Here is a 19,205-nt window from a genome sequence, read left to right as displayed (position 1 = left end):
AGCTGTTCCTAAGAGCACTGTCCTGGGACCCGCAGAAGGTGTGGATGAGGTCTCTCTCTCTCTCTTTTGGGGCAGCTTGGAAAGCAGGAGCTCTGAGCGGGCTGCCATGCTTCAAGTACTGCAGGCTTGAGGCCCTTTTTAAAGCAAGCCAGCTCGGTAACAGGTTTTTATCGGTTTAACTCCCCCCCATTTATATATTAACTCAGCTGGGGGAGAAATGTAACCTCTTTTGAGATGTGTTAAAATTGATTTTAGAAGCTCCGCGTTCCCACAATATAAATGCAAATGCCCGGGTGGGTTTTTGGGAGCGGCGTGCAGGGTTTTGTCAATGCAAAACGTGTTCAACTCTTCCTGACAATAGAGAGGAAAATAAAACGCTGCTTATTTATCACCAGCAATTTGAATCCGAGATTTCCCTTCGAGTTAGGCTGCGCTGCTGAACAACATATGTCGTTGCCATGCACAGGAGTGGAATTGCCTGCGCTGCAGCCGTGTCCATATTCTCGGTAGTCTGTGGCTAGTTGCAGTCTCCGAATACAGCCCTCATCTTATTTCAGCTCTTTCACAACTTGCCTTGTGCTGTAGGAAAGCCAGGAGAGAGTGATCGCTTGGCTTTGTGGAGGTAGGGGACACCGGCCACGGGATGAAGCTATGGTAGCCCCTGGGCAGCAGCAGAGGTGGACGTATGTAGGGCTTCCTACGGCTGGTGAACGATGACTATCATTTCAACTGGTTTTGCCTCCAAAAGGTGCCTGAGAGCATAGAAATTGTCCAGATCGGCTGGCCAGGAGAACGTGCGTGTGTCCGGCTGCTTTCCTGAGCTGCAGGGAGTCGAGGGGGGGGGGTGTGCGTCCAAGTGCTCCCCATTTCATAATTACTAATGAAATTCTAGATCTGTAATAACATTTTGGATACCTAAAACAAACCATATGCTTGTAAAAAAAAAACACAGAAAAAAAGTGGAAACAGATCAGCTTTGAGCCATAAATTCTGGGTAATAGAGGCCTTTTTCCCCCCCCTCCTATTTATGTTTGATAGATATTTTTGTTTCCACAGGAATGTCAACTCTTAATTTCATGATGTATCATGGGCTTAAGAAAATTGAATTTAATAAAGGCGAAAGATGAATGGCACCTTTAAAGGTCCCAACACTTGTCTTTATTAGCAGGACAAACTGCGGGGTCTCCAAACACTGCTTCTCTCCAAATGAAAGTTTAAATGAAAAGTACAGCAGTGTCACAGGTTAAATTTCATTGCAGGACTGGCTAACATCGTTAGTGAGGAGCGGGACTGATTTCATGGGGCTGGTATCTGTTGCCTTAGATACCAGTGGAGCAAACATTGCCAGAGACTGGAAAAATCTCGGCTACAGGGAGCATTCGGATAAACAGCCTCGCTACTTGCTTGAACCACTGACCAAATAAGCCAAAAAAAAGCTGTCGTTCCTTCTCCCAGGACATCCTAGTTGTCGGTCAGGTTGTGTTTTTTTTTCCCCCTCTCTGGTCATATACTTTTCACGGACCAGCAATAATTCTCAGTATCGTTAAATGTTCCAGGTTTTTATTCCCTCTGTCCGCTTTAATCTGACCCTCCTGAAAGTGCCTTTTTTTGCCTCTGGTTCTGGAAGGCAAATGACACCTTTGTGTATCCCATCAGCAGGCAGGGCTCAGTGTCGACCCCTCTTCACCACTGGCCTGGTGATGGCCCCGGGGGTCTGTCACATCCTTCTCGTTCCCTTGGGACTTGCCGGCAGTGCCGTGATCTCCAGGCTGCAGAGGTAGCACTGCTTTGGGGAGAGGCACGCGTTCCCTTTTAGCCCCGGTACAGACCTGCGTCTTCCGAGGAGTGGCCCTTGTTGAGGACGTCGGAGCAGGGGGGCATTGGAAGGGCTCAGGGCTTCGGGTAACAAGCATGGCAGGGAGGAAAGGGGTCACTGTTGGCTACCTCAGAAGCAAAGGCTGTTTCCAGCCAGGACTGCCTGCTCCCTTTCTGGTAATTCGGGGGGTTTCCATTCAACTTTACCCCAAGATTAAATCTCGCTTGTGGGCAAGCTTCTTGCTATGCTTGAACAGCTTTCCCCGCTGCCCGTTTAGAAGGGGAGCGGGGATACCCCAGCCCTTATCCTCCCCGACCCTAAAACGGGAGAGCTTCATTGGTGAAACCAGCCCGTGTGCAGCAGTCGGGCTGAGAAACGAGGCACTTCAAACCCTGGCGTGTGCTGGGGGGCAGAGGTGATGCTGGGGGGTCACGGTTACTCTCCGCGCTCCCGTCCCTTGAAGTGCTTGGTGGCCCTTTTTTCTGTTGACTTGCCGTGCTTTCCTGCCACGCGGCCGACCCCGCTCCGGTCCTTTATCCGCTCTCACTGCCTTCGCGTCCCTGACGTGCGCTGGCATCCTTGCCTTCCCTCCGGTTATTTACATTATTGGTTGTTTCCGTTCACCTGCCCGTCTTCTCACCTTCCCTTTGGCTGCCAGCGTGCGGTGATGTCATCGCCTCGTAGGTATGACCTCACGCTCGTTGGGTCGGGGGGTTGCGGGCAGGGCCGGGGAGCTGCGGCAGCTCCTCTGCAGCGCCTGCGTTTTCCACATGCTAATTCTGCTCGCCAAGAGTTGCTGCTTATTTATTTATTTATTTATTTTATTATTTCTTATTTGTCTCTTCCAGATGTTTTCAGGCAGTTTTTTTGTTGTTGTTGTTAAACTAATTCCATTCATGTTTTAAAAATTTATGAAAGCGCTAATAAAAATGTCAAAGTGGTAAAAATGTTAGCTTTTGCTCTGCTTTGATTAAATTTTGCAAACTGTTTTTGAATATTAAAAAGCAATATTTTTTTTGATTCTCTCTCCCTCTCCCTCTCTCCAGAAGTGATTTGAGAGGCTTGTTGCGTGGATATCACTCAGCAGGCTCATTTACACTCCAGAACCCTGGTGCCATGCATCTCTATTAAATAACATAGACAAATTATTCTTTAAAGACACCAAACAAATTGTCACTTCTCCTCTTACATTACGCTGAGAGGGCGGGGAGGGGAGGAGGAGGGGGGCGCACACAAAGGATTTTATCGCTTTTATTCAGTGGTCGGTTCTTTTAATTCCATGTATATTTTTTAGTAATTGAGGAATCCATCCTAACTGGCTTTGTTTAAACTTTTTATTAACAGGTCCATGTAAATTTTTGATCGCTGATTATTCATGCAATTGAACGCTCTTCCGATGAAGAACGTTTTTATTTCCTTCGCAGCATAAATTGAGCAGCGAGAATAAAGCAGCACTCGCCCTGTTGCGGCTGGGTGGCGCGCGTGGGGGAACTTCCACTGTGGTGCGGCGCGGCACAGCGCAGCGGTGCATGGGAAGAGTGGCTAGGGAACCCGGGCTGCCTTGCAGCTGCGCATCCTGCTTCTCCCAGCAGCCGGTGCTCTAGGCAATAGCCTCGAGGCTGCAGCGAGGCCCCGAGTTGTCCAATATCCCGTATCCTTCCAGGAAGATGGGAGAGATGATGGAGTTGGTCTCTGGAAGAAATGCATCCTCTCGGGTGTTTGCTGAGTGGGGGTACATCTGCTTTGTGTATGCATCTCTCTGCTCCTGTGTGTGCGTGTGAGGCTGACCTGGCTTGTGCTAGGAAAATTGGGGGTTGCTGCAGCCCCCAACAACCAAAAAGGTGGTACCAGGAAGCCACATGCATGCAGCCCCTGAGTGGGGACAGGTACTGCAAGCGGCAGCAAACCCACTGTCCTTGCTAAGAGTGAGGTTGGTTAACTGGTTCAGCTGCTGCAGTTGTGCAGGTTGGACCTGCCTCTGTCCTTTCTGGGCCCTCACCATGAAAGGGGGAGGGCTGTTTGCTTTCCGGGGTCTTCCTACCTGTTGTCTCTCTATAGCAGGATGTGCTTCTTTGCTTTCTCCAGGAAATCATCGAGTTCCCCATCCTGAAGCTCAATGGCAGGACGATGGAGATCGAGTCCACCTTCCACATGTACGTGCAGCCCGTGGTGCACCCTCAGCTCACGCCCTTCTGCACAGAGGTAAAGCCCCAAGCATGCACCGTGCACCGTGAGACGCGCTCTCACCCCAAAACAGCCTCACAGATGCAGGCAGGGTTATCTCTGCGAAGGGCAAGGCGAATGCAGGTTGTCCCTCCAACCTGCTGCTGCTACCGCTGTTAATAGTATAGGTAATAATAATGATGATGATTATCATTGTGATGATGATGATATGTGAGAGGCAAGGATTCTTCTTCCTGAAGAAGGAAAAATGCCTTGCATTCAAAAGCTTGTCTGACTCTGTCCCAACTATACAGTTGGTCCAATAAAAGCCATCACCCTAAGAAATCCTTGCCCCTCACATCATTTCTGGGATCATCACAGCTATGACATCACTCTGACACCACCAGTAATGATAATAGCCGTAACAATGGGAACTAGCTATTGTTATAGTAAGGTAGTGATTCTCTACCAGGGAGTCAGGGCTCCTTGGGGTGCTGCGACAGCCTTTCATGGCTGCCCCAGGGGAGGGGAGATAAGCAGGATACGTCTCTTTCCTGGCCCCCCTTCCACCAGGTAAGCACTGTCCTAAACACGAGTTCTTTAAATGGGATGCTGCTGCATTCACCAAGGTTTTGGAGGGCTGCTTTGCATCTCCAAAGGTTGAGAAGTGCGATGGTGAGGCCTAGGAGCCTTAGCTGCGAATCATAATCATGGTGTGCTAGGTGCTGTACGTGCTTATCATTAAAGCTCCTCCCGGGAATTCTTTTGCTGTTTGCGACTAATCACATTTGTAATGGACAGGCGACCCGGGGATTCGGGGCGTTGGTGCCAGCAGTGATGCAGGGGACCGCTGCTGTAGTGCAGTGAAAAACACGTGTCCCCTTGCAGAGGCTGGTCCTACGCTGGAAGCAGGATACATCCCACATGGAAGAAAACAACCCTGTGCTGCATTCATTCCTGGCTCTTCACAGGCCCTGGCTTTGGTGGCTTGCTGTCACCAAAAGGCTTTCAAGTGTTGAGGCCATCTTTAAAGCTGTCTTTCCAGGATAGGATAGTGGGGCTCTGGAACACCATCGTTACTATAATCACAAGGGATGATTGCTCTGCTGGTTGACGCCCACCTTCTCCCAGAGGTGCTTATTGGCAGAGGAAAAGTGCCAGGGACGCACCTGAGTCGTGACATCCTTGGCAGGGGGAAGGGGAGGACTTGCTGTGACCTCAGGGAACCAGCCAGTTCTACACCATGGTTTTCCCTTGACGGTGCCTTCTTGCACTGGCTTTTGCTTCCCTTGCCACCACTGCCGTGGTTTGAGGCCACCTGTCCCAGGTGAGTGTTGTGTGGAGGCAGAAGTCCTGAGTCTGCTACACCCCTGCTGCCCCTTTAGTTCTCTGCATCACTTCCCTTTTTCTGTCTGTGCCTCAGTTTCCACATGTCATGGGGCCGATACATGCATGGCTGCCATTAGCAAAGGCCTCTGACACATGGATGAGGGTAGCGCGCTCGATGCCCTGCCCCTCGTGTCCTCTCCCCACCCTTCCATAGGCATAAGGATCATGCCAGATTGTGCTTTTGATCCCCCAGCCAGCTCTGAGGCCTGATCCCAAACCACTGACGTCTGTGGTGGCAGAACCAGGGCCTCCGCATGCCTGCCCTGCGCGAGTGGACTTCTGGCCTAGGTGACCCAACAGCTCTGTGCCGCCAGGCAGAAAACCCTGTGTCGAGCCAGGCCGTCCCTGCCGCTTCCCCCATTGTGAAAACAAATGCTGTTTTGTTTTCACTCTCCCAGAACAGCAGTGCACTCGGTTCAGACTTTCCAAAAAAACTCAGCGCAGAAAACTCCATCCCCGAGGGAGCTCTCCAGAAAGCTGTAAACACTCCAGAAGAGAGGGCCGGCACGGAAACTCTTTTGCAACCTTTCCCTGGCAGGCTGGACGAGTGCTCGGGCTCTCTCTGCCCTTCCTGGACCTGTTGGGCACAGCCCTTGTGCATGTTGTGGTAGCATGATTCTGGATAGTCGCAAGATGTAGGTTGATAGGAGACGTTCATGATCTAGCCCATGATTTTTTTTTTTTTAATTGCAGGGAGTACCACTTTGGTGGGTGGGATTAAGGCATCAGTGTTGCATCACTGCTTTTGCCCAAAAGCCAGACAGTGGAAGTAGCCAGCTTTCCTCCCTCACCCCTGCACACAGCCTGCTTCCAAACACCCCTGCTCTGCCTGCCTTTGCACTTTGGAAGTGCCCCTTGCACTGGACCTGCACCCTAATTTAAGCTGAAAAGGGTGCAGGAGCTGTGCGTGAAGCTGTCTAGCTGGTGTCACATGGAGGATGTCCGGCTAAATGCTCCCACAGGCTTCTTCTCTTCTCTGTGAGCCAGTGGGGTCAAGTGCGCCAGGCTGTGGAAGTCTCAGGATTAAAAGCATGAGGCTCTGACTGCATGAGGCAGGGAGAGTGGCTGTAGTCCAGAGGCTGAGCCAACCCGTGGGACTGTCCGGTGTGATCTGACCTGTTCTTTGTCCCTGGGTGAGGGCAGGCTCTCCACCCTGCCCTCTGCAAACATGGAGACTTTGTGCTGGGTGCACCTCATCCCTCTGGAGAGAAGCCAGGCCCCAGCACAGGGCCTGGTCCCTATGCACATGGCAAAGGCTCTGACCCCTCTGCCCTGTGGCCAGTAAGCAGGGCACTGCACTCCCCCTGTCATCCACTAAAGTAAACCCGGCAGTTAGGGGGACCCTGTGCAGTTGTCCCAGACCATTAGTCTCTGGTCTTAGCTGAGCTGGTAGCTCTTGCGAGGAGCTGCGTGAGCCACACACACTGACACAGGTCAACCCTGGGCCTGTGCTGTGGGTAGTGGCTGCTTTAGCATCCTCCCAGGTCCGGATGTCACCGTTGGTGGCTGCATGGTAGCATCACTCTATGATGGATGCTTTTCAGATCCTCTTTGCAGCCTTGCCCTTCTCTCCATCCTTCCCCATCAGGGTCCTTTTCTCTAGTCCCGAGTGTTTCCCCTTCACTCTCCCTCCGTTCTGCTGCTGATTTTCTCAGAGGTGGAAGAAGAGGAAAATGGACCCCCTGCCACCGGTGGGAGTCTTGTTTCTCCCTTGCCGGGAGGGGAAAGATTTTGCCACAGGCTGGTGCTGAGGCTGCAGTGCCGCTTTCTTACTCCTTCAGCGAGGTCTATTCCCATTTGTACCGAGCCCCAGGTGCTCCCTTTTCCTGTCTCTGTGCAGGCGGGTAGGGAGCAGGGCCTCCCCCATCGGTCTGAGGGGCAGCTGGGGCCAGGGAGCGCGGTTGCAAGGCCCTTGCTCTGCGCCGTCCTCCGACCAGCTGTGCCGGCTGCAGCAGGCTTTCAGCGCCGCGCTGCGGTTCCTGGAAAATGCCCATCTTGCTAAATGCCAGTAAAGGGCTTTGTCTCAGCACCTCTACTTAGCAAGGGTGAGATTTATTGGCCTCTTTGTCTACGAAGAAAGACCAGGCCCGCTGATCAGATTGTACACCAGAGACGAGTGCTTATGCAATCAGCAAACTGTCTCAGTGCAGAGAGGCGATGGTTTGTGAGATAAACTCCGGAGGAAAAGCCGCGGCGCTGACATTGCATCGCAGTCCGTCTTGTGCACCGCTTCACTGTCAGCCTCGTCTCCACTTGCTGCCTGGCAGAGACGCAGCCCGTCGACACAGGGATGTGTGCTGATAACGGGGCGGCCTCGGGAATTGAACGCACCCGTCTCCTTGTTGCCCAAGCACAGCTGAAAATGCACCAGTACTCTGTGCTGCTAATCTGTCCAGGGGGTTAGTGAGCCTGCGGGGGACAGGGCTGTCTTGAAAAACCCCTGTCGCTGCTCAAGTACAGCTGGGAGGGTGGTGGCAGCACTGGCCAGGCCGGAAAAAGCCAGCAAGCAGTTGCTTGCTCACCCTGTCCTTAATCATAGCATCATAGAAAATGGGGGCTGGAAGGGACCTCAGGAGGTCACATCTAGTCCAGCCCCCTGCTCCAAGCAGGACCAGCCCTGACTAGATCATCCCAGCCAAGGCTTTGTCTACCGGGGACTGAAACGTCTCCAAGGATGGAGATCCCACCACCTCTCTGAGGAGCCTGTTCCAGTGCTTTATCACGCTCCTCGGGAGAGAGTTTTTGCTAGTATCTAACCTCAACTTCCCTTGCTGCAACTTGAGCCCCTTCCCATCTCCAGGCTCGAAGCCCAAAGTACTTTCAGGCCCAGGAGCAGCCTAGATTCCCTGTGTACAATCCATCGGGAGCTTAGAAAACTGCTGATGCCAGATGTCTTCTGTCTTCCTGTAGAGCTGTGGTGGCTGCCTCCAGAGAGGCCCCAGTGCTCACTTGACCTGCCACCACTGGGCTTCAGCACTAGGGAGCAGTGAAGGCAGAAGCCAGCTGGAACAGCTGCTTGCCATTCATCCTTCCAGGGGCAGCGCCGTCGAACGCGGCAGCCTGCACGGAGCAGGCAGAGAGGGGTATCTTGGTTATGGGGCATTTCCAAGGAGCATGCTGGTGCCCAGTGCTTTCCTGCGCCTTCCAAGTCGGGTGTTACAAGAGACCATCATTCGTGTGGCCGATTCCCTTCCCCAGCTGTGAGCACAGAGTCTTGGCTGTGGCCACTTGCCGCAGAGCTGGTGCAGTCACTCCCAGGGTGGAGGAGTCGTGGCAGTTGAGCGACATGTCTTTCAGGCGAGTGGTGGGACAGGCATCCACCAAGGGATGGGAGGGCTGAGCCAACAAGGCAAAACATGGGTTAAATCCATACTAAAGAGCAGTGCAGTTAATCTCTTACATTTATTTTCCTTTTAGAACATGGGAGTCTGTAGGCAGCAGCTGTTACCCAATTAAAATACAGATTAATATAAAAACAGTTTCAGGAATATAAGAGAGTGCCTGTGTCCCTCCACTTCCTTAAAATTCCACCTAATAATGACTTGATGAACTTCAGAAACCCACCTAGAGGAACTTGCCGTTCTTAAAATTAAAATTTCTTCCCTAAAAGGTACATATTACCATTCCATGGAAGTCGCGAAGAGAAAATAATCTTCCTGCTTATAGCCAGCTTATTCAGTGAGTCAGGTATTTGGTATTCATTAAATGTAATTACAGTTTAATTGGAGTTTAATCTTTTTTTTTCTTCTTTTTTTTTTTTAAGTTTCAGTGCTCTAAGGCAAGCAGCTAAAGAAACACAGGGCAGAGGCAGCCCGGCTTGTTTAAATTGCCATCCATTCAGTAATGCAGGGGCCACGGCTCGTGCTTTTACTCGCGTGCCACGAGTTGGGTGGAAGTATTTTGCAGCAGAGGAGCTGTTTCTGGAGGGTGGAGAGAGTCTCAAGAGCTCTCCCCTCCGTGGCTCTAGATTAGACTGCTGTGGTGGCCCGTGAACCTGGCTGCTGCATGCATGCACCACATCCCAGCCTTGCACCTTGCGCCGCCTGCCCTTCAAAAGACAATTAGACGTGTGCGATACCCGGTAAAGCAACGCGGTGTGTGTCTGTACTGATGGGGATTGTTTTCTTTGATTGCTCAGATGCACTGGTAGTGAGCTCCTGACCTCTGTTTTCAGTCCTTTTTTTCCTTAAAAGAAGGCTTTTTTTTCAGTTGCAGAGCTACAGAAAACTAAATAAAGGCTTTGCGCAGCACAAGCCCCTTCACTAGTGCACAGAAAAGGCTCTGAGCTGGTCAAACTTTGCTGCGTAGGCTTAACTTTAAGCACGCAAGCAAGCCAGGCACGATGAGTGGGTTAACAGGAGGTCTTCAAAGTTTGCAGCCCTGGGAGACCCTGCCCTGGAGGGCGTATGGAAGAACACGTGGTAGTGGAGCTTTAAAGGGAAACGGGTTTCCTTCACACGCCATCAGGGTTTTTGTAAATACGTTGTTGTGCTGCCAGTGGTTTAAATGGAAAAACATGCTGTGTGAAGCTGCCCCGAAGCTTCCCACCCGCTCCTCCGTTCATGGCACCAATGCACCACCCTCCCCTTTAACCAGAGAGGATTATTGTGTCCACCTTCGCAGAGACGCTACCTGTCATATCAGCACGTCAGAACTGCCACTTCCTGGTCAGGCACCGGATCCATCTTGCCCAGCCTCTGGTGTCATACGGTGGAAGGGAGCGTGACTGGATCTGAGCAGGGTTTTCCCTGCTCCTCTCTGCCTTGCAGCCTCCAGCACTTACTGTCTAGGAAGCTCTGATTCGGAGGCTGTGCCCCTCGCTCCCATACTCGATAGCTCCTGACGCCCCTTTCCTCTAAGGACGTGTCTAATCCTTTTGAATCTGGCTAAACTCGGCTTTCGCCGCATCTGGTGGCAATGAGTTCCACGCTTTAGTGACGCTCGGGGTGAAAAAGGGCTTCCTTGTCTTAGTTTTAAACTTTTGCTCTTGTTACGTTGTGACCCCTTAGTTCTTGTCTGGCATGAGAGAGTAAATAATAAATCCCTATTCACCTTCTCTTCAGCATTTAGCATTGTATCCCCTCAAGCGTCTTATTTCTAAACTGAACAGGCCTGGCCTTTTTCATCTCTCCTTATGTGAAAGTCCCTTCATACCCCTCATCATCCTTGTTGTCCTTCTTTGGACTTTCCCTAGTTCTCCTCTTTCCTTGTGGCAGTGCGGGGACCAGATCTGGGCACAGGATTCGAAATGTGGGGGATCAGGTGCAGGTGCAGAGAACCTCTATCAACCCTCTATCAAATGTGGATGAGCTGTGGGTCTGTAAAGGAGTGGGGGGGATCACTGCAGCCTGGGAGTGGCCGAAGGTGCCTAGTGCAGTAGAAATGGCTTGCGTAGGTTCAGGCAGCCTCAGCAGGCGCTGAAAAGAGTTTGGTGTTGAAATGGGCAGCACGCGGGGCGTCCTGTGCGCGCGCTGGCCGCTGGCCTGCACTGTTTCCCCAGGCAGGCTGTGTTGAGTTGCAATCCTTCCAGCTGGATGCATAGGAGATCCCCTGCTTCTCTGTCTCTGCAGTGAGCATGTGTTTTCACTAGGCAGTTTGGGCTGCCTGGCATTGCCCAGGCAGGCCACCCGGGCACTGCGTGGTTTCAGAAAGATGGGCTGGGGTGGAGGCCTCCTCACAGTCCGTGTGCTGCTCCTCTGATTCCTGTGCTCTCTCCCCCTCTCCTTTGTTTCAGCTGACTGGAATTATTCAAGGCATGGTGGATGGGCAGCCAAGTCTCCAGCAAGTGCTCGAGGTAAGCAGAATAACCTTTAGTTCCTGACCCCTGACCTCTACTCCCCCTCCCACCTCCTCCCCGCGCCTGAGAATCGAACCGCGTAATTTGACTATGATTACGGCTTCATTAGAATAACATTTGCTGTCACGTTGGTGACATGCTGCTGAGAGTATTGAACCATTGATCTGTCATCTCCAGCTGTTCATGTCAAGGGTACTGACAAGATGTCCAAACTCCTGCCAGCAGACAGGAGAAGAGGCGATTTGACTTGAGCCAGCCGCAGCGTGCCAAGACATTGTTTTAGACCGCTGCAAGGCAGCTGGCCCTCCCCCCACGCGGGTGGAATGAATGCTCCATAATACACGTGGCGGAGAAGGAAAATGCCTTTAAAACCTAATCTGTGGGATGGGTGAATGAAGCTATAGCCCTAATAATGCCATCTGCTTAATGTTGGATTCCTACAGCTTTTAGGGCTTAATTAGCTTGAAAGTGTTTCTCTATCAATAGCTTTTGTTGGTCGTCAAACACCGGAGGAGCCCTCCTTGAGCTGAGCCCGCGCAGGCTGCAGGTCATTGCACGATGCATTGTCTCTGTCAGGATGCGGGCTGCCTAATTGTTCCTAATCGGAATAATTGCACCAATTGCTTATGGAAGGAAATCAAATTAACGGTGTTAGCGTCCTCCGTGGGGGTGGCACTTCGTGGGCGCTCACATCAGGGATTTTGGAAAGGTCACGACGGCTCTGCGTCGTGCCGGGGGCCCTCCATCGTCGAGATGGCACGGCAGCCCCTGGGACGCGGGGGTGGCGTGTGCGGGGGGAGCCTCTGATGCTGATCCATGGTGAGCTGCTTGCTGCCGGGGCTGCATGGATCAGCCTCAGACTGAGCCTCTTGCCTGTTTCAGCCCCTGTCTTGAAGATGGTGGCGATGAGGGGGGTTGATAGAGGTTCTCTGCACCTGAACCTGATCCCCCAGCACTGTCCAGGGCAGACATGAGGGATCAGGCAGAGATGGAGCCCACTGGGGGCTGGGGATGGTTAGGAGGTGCAAGAAGACCTGGGGGGAAAGCTGTTGCCAGCCAAGGCCAGATCTGAACTCCCGGAAGTGCTTGGAAGCCTTTAGCTGGGGCCACACATTTCCTAGGCCCAGCTGGGCTGGCTTCCCTTGCAACGCACTGGGTTATTTCGCCCAGCTGCTAACTTTTGTATTTTGAAGGTGGGCAGATCAGTTGTTCACAGCTAGGTGTAGGCACATCCCCTCCCTCTCTTCTCCTCTGGTCATGGGAAAAGCACCTCGAAAGGGTGAATTGTAACAGCCAAGTGACAGCCAGGCCTGAGCCCTGACTCCTGCTCCTTCCCCGCCTCGGCCGGAGGGACCCCCACCTCCATAGAGCAGTCTGCTCCAGCCCTGGGGCTTTCAGGGTGGGCATTGAAGACTAATCTCTGCCATTCACATGGCATTGGCAGTGAAAGTAGCCAGGGCCCCTTGTACAGGGCTCCTGCCCTCCGACCCTCCTTGCTGCAGGTGACAAGCGCAAACTCACGAATTCCAGCCAGCACGCAGGTACTCGCAGCCGAGGTGCGCCTGGTGTGGACGCTTTTCGTCGGGAGTGAGTGAATCTTATCCCAGAAGAGCACAATCCACTGCAGAATTAGATTCAGCTGATCCAGAAGAAGGGTGTCCACATGGGCAGTTAACTAGGAAGAGCTGCTTCACTTCAGATTCAGACCCTCTCTTACTCTGAATTCAGTGACTTATGCCATCAAGCCCATGGAGCTAGGGAGAGGGGAGAAAATGGGTTGAACCCTCCACAAAGGAGGTGCGTGTGCTGAGCTGGGCGGCCTCAGTGCTTGCGTGCAGGGATGTCCCTTTGCTGGGGGCCCATCCTGTGCAGCAGACTCTGCAAAGCGGTGGAAGTGCTGTAGCTGAGAATCCCACCCCCTCGGGTTGCATTTCCTCCCAAGTGCAGGTGAGGATCTCTGATTCCTCTCCAGTTCGCTCCTTTTCCTCCCGTTCCCAGGCTGGGGGCTGTGGAGCCAAGGGGGAGCTTCTTGGTTTAATTTCTAGCTTGCTCGGCGTGTCAGAGGGAACGTGGTTGTTTCAGTATCAGTCTCCCTGGAGGGGGCCGGGGCCAGGTTGGAGAGGGAGCTGAGGCCTGTTTCAGCCTTGCTGTCCCGTACGCAGCGTACGGCTCCCAGAGCCACTGTTGTGCCTGATAAGATCACTTCTGCTCCGCGCCTGATGTGGCCTCTTGGAAATCTTCAAAGGCCCAAGTGTGGTCGTGTGGAGAAAAGGAGCTCAGAGATGAGGCGAGAAGTGTGTGGGGTGGGGGCTGCCTCCGGATAAGATCGCAGCTTTCTCTTCTCTCCGTTCCCAGCTGCTTATCTGAGCACGACTGTTGTGGCGCTTCCCGTGCCGGCACTGCTTACCTGCTTGTCCTCTCTTCTTTTCAGAGGGTCGACGAGTGGATGGCAAAGGAAGGCCTCCTAGACCCCAGCGTCAAGTCGATTTTTGTAACCTGCGGTGACTGGGATTTGAAAGTCATGTGAGTACACCCGGGCGAGGCGCCTTATGGCCCACAGTCCCCACTCCCCTGCCAACGAGACCCCCCTCTCTCATTAGCCAGCGGGACAGTTCATGCAGCTCCACAAATCTGCTCTGCGTTGGGAAGAGGGCAGTGCTTTTGCCCTCCCTGTTCATTCCCACAACTCACCTCTGCTGTGGCCTGGACTGGGTTCCAGCTGATCCTCTCCCACAACCGAGACTCCACGTTGATGCTGAGAATCCTGCAAGCTTCCTCCACCCCCTTGTTCACCACATGGGAGAGAGAGGGGAGAGCCTTGCACAGGACCACTGGGCAGAGGAGTCCCTGTGTGCCTGGAAAAGGGCTTAACTGGGATGTTTCCATTTGCATCCATTCTCCAACTCACAGAGCAAGGATATGCCTCCCATTTCTAGCTCCTTTAGTCATTGGCTGCCTCCGTCCATACCTGATGGCCTGGGGAGCTCGAGGGATAAATAGCTTCCCCGTCCTGACAGCTGTGTTCTGTTGCCTAAGCTGTGCTGCCTGCAGCTGGCGTTGCCTCAGGGAACAGGAGCACTGCACTTCCCGTGAAGAAGGAGCAAGGGGGGAGCGGGTGGTCTTAGCTTCTCTCTCTCTGAAGCAAAGGATGCCCCCAGGGCATCTTTCATCTACAAGGCCTTCCCTCTGCCTTGCGGGTGCACTGCAAGGGCATTAGCATGTGGGTTATCGTGGCAAAAGGGATTGAGAGCCAGGGGCTCAGGGCTGGCACGCTTGAGCTGGCATTCTTGCTGACAGCAGTCATGCTGGCGGGCTGAGCTAGTGCAGACACCTAAATGGCCACAGTTATTGGCACACGTATGTATTGGTGTGTCCTTCCACACACTTGCCTGTGCACGTGGGGGGCTGGCTGCGTACAGAAGTAGCTCTGACGGTTGAAGTCAGGCCAGATCCGCACCGCAGAAGCAATGCAGTGTCGCAGCACTGAATGCCCTGGCACTCCTGTAACCTCTCAGCTGCTCTTTGCTGGTTAAGTGCCTGGTACAGGCGGCTGTCTTCATCACACTGAGAAGGTTCAGGCATTGACGTGCCCGGCACCAAGCCAACGTCCACTGCTCGTTAGCAGTGTCACCTGGTTCTTAGCGTGACATCGCTTTCCCCTAGCCTGAAGCCAAAATAAAATGCTCACAAGCCAGGAGAACCCAGCATAGGCTCCATTTTGCCTGCTGGGATTTTGTGGGGGGCTTGCTCATTCCCTGCTTGCTTGAGAAATGGGGACTTTCTTTTCCATGAACACCTTGCAGATGCAAGGGAAGGGGTGGGCGTACCAGCCTGGCGTTTCTGAGCCCCTCCCTTGTCTCAGCCCTTGTCTTCTCCTGCTGGGGGGAGAGTCGGGCCCCTGTCCTGTTGGAAGGGAAGGAAGGGGCTGCATCTTGCCCATGTTACAAGGCCAGTCCTGTCCCTTTTGTTGTCATCATAAGAAGACCCCAGGACATGTGCGTGCCCCCTGAGTTGGCTCCTACACAGCTCCCGGCTCTGTTATCGGCTCTATATTTGGGGAGTGGATGGCCGTGCCCCTTGTTCTGGGGCTGATAGCTGTTCTCCGTAGCTCCCGTGCAGTGGTCCATTGTTCTGTTTTTTTTCCAGCTGTGAGTATGAAAGGCGAAGCTTGCTCTGGAAAAGCTCCCAGGGGACATAGAGAGGGGTGGAGTCCCCACCTGTCCGCTCCCTGGTGGTGTCTCCAGGGCCACGTGCCCTGGGCTCATTCTTCTCCCACCACTGGCTTTCCCTCCCATCGGTGTTGAGACCTGCTCTGATACTTTCTGGAAGCAGTTCAGGTTGTTCAGTGACTCACGGGGCACGTGCCAGCTTAGGTGACCAGCGTTCCCCCCAGAAGGGATGGGGGGGACATTGTTCTGCAGAGCAGCTAGTAGGAGACATCGTGGTCCAGGCTAGCTCCTGGGAAGCTGACTTTTGCTATTGCCAGCCCCTCATGATTCTTACTGAAAGGAGGGCTGGCCAGGAGGGCCCAATGAGTGGCTTGTTTCTCTTTTCTTTTCCTCTGTTTTAAGACCATTAACTTTTGCACTAGTGCAAAGTCCTGCACTTAGGATGGAACAGCCCCCTGCATGGGTCCAGGCCGGGGGCCGACTGGCTGGGCAGCAGCTCTGCAGAAAAGGACCTGGGGGGACAGGGGACGAGAAGCTGAACAGGAGCCAGCAACATGCCCTTGGTGCCAAGAAGGCTACCGGCATCCTGGGCTGCATGGGCAGGAGCATTGCCAGCAGATGCAGGGCAGTGATTCTTCTCATCTGTTCAGCACTGGGGAGGCCACATCTGGAGTCCCATGTCCAGTTATGGGCCCCCCACTACAGAAAGGATGTGAACACATTGGAGAGAGTCCAGCGGAGGGCAGCAACAATTGAGGGGCTGGGGGACAGGACTGGTGAGGAGTGGCCGAGGGAACTGGGCTGATTTAGTCCGGAGAAGGGAAGACCAAGGGGGATTGAATAGCAGTCTTCACCTCCCCGCAGGGGGGCTGCAAAGAGGATGGAGCTGGGCTGGACTCAGTGGGGGCAGATGGCAGAACAAGGAGTAATGGGCTCAGGTTGCAGCAAGGAAAGTTGAGGTTGGATATTAGGAAAAACTTCCTCCCGAGGAGGGTGGTGAAGCACTGGAACAGGTTAGCCAGAGACGTTGTGGACTCCCCACCCTTAGAGGTGTTTAAGCCCCAGGTAGACAAAGCCCTGGCTGGGATGATGTAGTTGGGGCTGGTCCTGCTTGGAGCAGGGGGTTGGATGAGATGCGACTCCTGAGCAACCTTCCCGTCCTCGTTGTCTGTGATTCTGTGATCTCCACAATTCGATCCTGAAGCCTTTCCAGGGCAGAGTGGAAAATACATGTTGTGTTTCCAGCGTCGCGGATGCAGGGAGCCGGCGTGCAACCTGTTAGCGAACTGCACATCACAGGGCCCCCGCGCTGATTGGACGCAGCCGCGTGGAGCGTCACATCTGATTAGCAGCGTGCCGGTGAATGGGGCTTGAGTGAAAACTCCCTGCCAGCTCCGACTTGTCTCATTTCCCATTGCTTTTATCCATCACCACAAAGGCCGAGCCCCCTCCTGAACTAATTAAGTTTGCATGTGTTTAGACACATTGCCAAATGGAGTTTAGCAAACCAGAACTGAGCATCTCTGTTTCAGCAGGAAAGGCACGTGGCTGAAATAGCCATGCGGGCAAAACAGTGCAGCGTCTCGGCTATGGCATATTTCGGAAACGCTCCAAAGCAAGGCCCTGCTGCGCTGAGAGACTCTCAGGGCAGCCTGGGAAGTGGTGTCATTTCTTCCCACAAAGTGTGCAAATGACTGGCACTGCTTAGCGTTGAGAAGAGGGGTCAGCGGCTTGCCCCTTATCACTCTCTGGGGTGAGGCTTGCAGCTGTTCTGTACTTACCAACCTGTGGAGTAGGCAGTGGGGACTTGTCCACGGAGAGGAAGTGATGAGGAAAGTTTTATTGAGACTGAAGAAGGAACAGGTCAAGCAAGGGGGTGACCTGGATGCTGGGATGGCCACCCCTCATTCCTGTGAATATGGGCATCTGGAGCAACCCCAAAGGGTCAAGTTGTCCTTGTTGCTCTCCCTGTTCCTCCCAACACGCCCTGTACCCAAGAGTGTGGCTGTCTCTTCAGAAGACCACTATGCACTGAGCTGCTAGCATCCCTGTGAGCACCCTGTGTCCTAGCGTATGGTAACCCTGTTTGTAGCAGGGCTCCTTTTCTCTGAGCTCCCTTATTGGAAACGTGCTGGAAGGGACTTTCAGGGGCCATCTAGTTGACCCCTGCCTGAGGCAGGATCAGGCCTGTCCAAACCAGCCCAGACAAACCATGTGTCTGAGCTCTGAGCAACCCAACAGTCACCCCTGATACAGCCCCAGGCATCACCCCTGCCCCTGCCTCTGGGAAAGCAGAGGGGCTGTGGCTGCCAACGTCCTGCTGCTGCTGGGGGTTCATGGACACTGGAGAGATCCCTGGCAGAGGCTGTGTCCCCACTGCAGAGGAAGGCAAAACCCCCCAGTCCAGACCAGTCTGAGCAGGGGGAAAATTCCTTTCTGATTGCAAACATGGTATTGGTCTGAGCCTGAGCAGAGGCAAGGCCCTCTATCCAGGACCCTCCTGGCTTAAGTCCCAGCAGGAGCATTGGCACAGCCCGGTCCCTATCCCCAGCCTGGATTGCAGCCACAACCTGACACTGCTGAGGAAGGAGAAATGATAGTTTCCACTGCAAAATTTCACCCAAGAACTTTGCATGCAGATGCCATGAGGCCGTCTGTGCACCCAGGCCAAGGAGCGGGCTCTGGCCTCTGCCCCGTACTCTCGTGCTGCCGCCTGATTTTCTGCTCCTCTTCATTCACCCTTCACTGGAACGAGCAGGTGGCAGTGGCATGCAGTGCTGCTCATGGAAGACGCGGGTTAGGGCTTCCCGCCCTCTTGTGTTGCTGGGTTGATGGCATGGGGGCAGGCCTGCCTAGCCTGGGTGTTCCCTGTGTACCCATTGCTGAGCTCAGAGGGTGAAGACAAGTGCCCCGGGCTGCACGTTCCTCAGTTGGATCTGTTCTGCACAGTGATAATGACACTAGCTGCATGGATCAGCAGCAGCCGCACGCCTGCCTGCAAGGGGTGCAAGTGTTGGGCTGCCAGTAGGTAGACGCAGGCACTGCTGTAGTCTGGCTGGGTGGCAGGTAGGGTGCTAGGTAGGGAACTAAAGCAAGTGGTGGGTATTGCCCATGACCCAATAGAGAGTGCTGGTATTTGGTAGCAGAGGCTGTACAGTCTAAATTTGATGTCAGTTGACCTCAGGGTCTGCGCCTGGGACCCTGCTGGTGGGTACTCAGTGCTTCCCCTTGTTCCCCTTTTGGCTGTATGTACCAGGAGGTTTTTAAGCTTCCCCCAGCGGCGCTGGTGCTGCTGCAGCCCAGGTTGGGGATGGGACTGGGCTGTGCCAGTGCTCCTGCTGGGACCAGCCCCGCACGTCCTGGCTGGAGGGTCTTGCCCCTGTGCTCAGGCTCAGACCGATGCCATATTTGGGGTTAAGAAGGGATTTCCTTCCAGTCAGATTGGTACAGACTGGGGTCGGGGGCACGTTGCCTTTCTTTGCAGCGGGGGCACAGCCTTGCCTGGGGTCTCTTGAGCGTATACTAACAACCTTTTATAGAAGCCAGACGTTGGCTGCTGGTGGTTCCCCTGCTTTACCTACGGCGGGGTCAGGGGGGATGTCTTGTGCTGCGTGAGGGGCGACTTGCATTGCTCAGAGGTTGGACGACAGATGGTTTGGACAGGGCTGATCCTGCCTCAGGCAAGGCTTGGGCTAGATGTGCCCCCACGGGTCCTTTCCCGAGATCAGCCTGGAAGCAGTTGGGGGACCTTCTCCCACGGAGCGGAGCTTGTGCCGAACACCGTCTGTTCCAGCTTGGCTCAGCTACCGGCAGCACCAGTTGTGAGAACCTGATGTTTGGGGGCTGGGACCCGTGGCTCTGCACAGTACAG

At 53.8% G+C, this 19,205-nt stretch overlaps 1 protein-coding gene across 1 annotated transcript in view; it reads left to right on the top strand.

Moving 5' to 3' along the window:
* ERI3 (ERI1 exoribonuclease family member 3) overlaps positions 1–19,205 on the top strand; it is a 148,596-nt gene that overhangs the window by 10,355 nt on the left and 119,036 nt on the right. The window contains 3 exon segments of the mRNA XM_059727727.1: positions 3,902–4,018; positions 11,103–11,162; positions 13,597–13,688. Coding sequence (XP_059583710.1) covers positions 3,902–4,018; positions 11,103–11,162; positions 13,597–13,688 — 269 coding nt within the window.

Source organism: Alligator mississippiensis, chromosome 5 (assembly GCF_030867095.1).
Source record: "Alligator mississippiensis isolate rAllMis1 chromosome 5, rAllMis1, whole genome shotgun sequence".
NCBI classification, from domain to species: domain Eukaryota; kingdom Metazoa; phylum Chordata; order Crocodylia; family Alligatoridae; genus Alligator; species Alligator mississippiensis.
The sequence above is the reverse complement of the archived record's forward strand: the minus strand, read 5'-3'. Positions and strand labels throughout refer to the sequence as shown.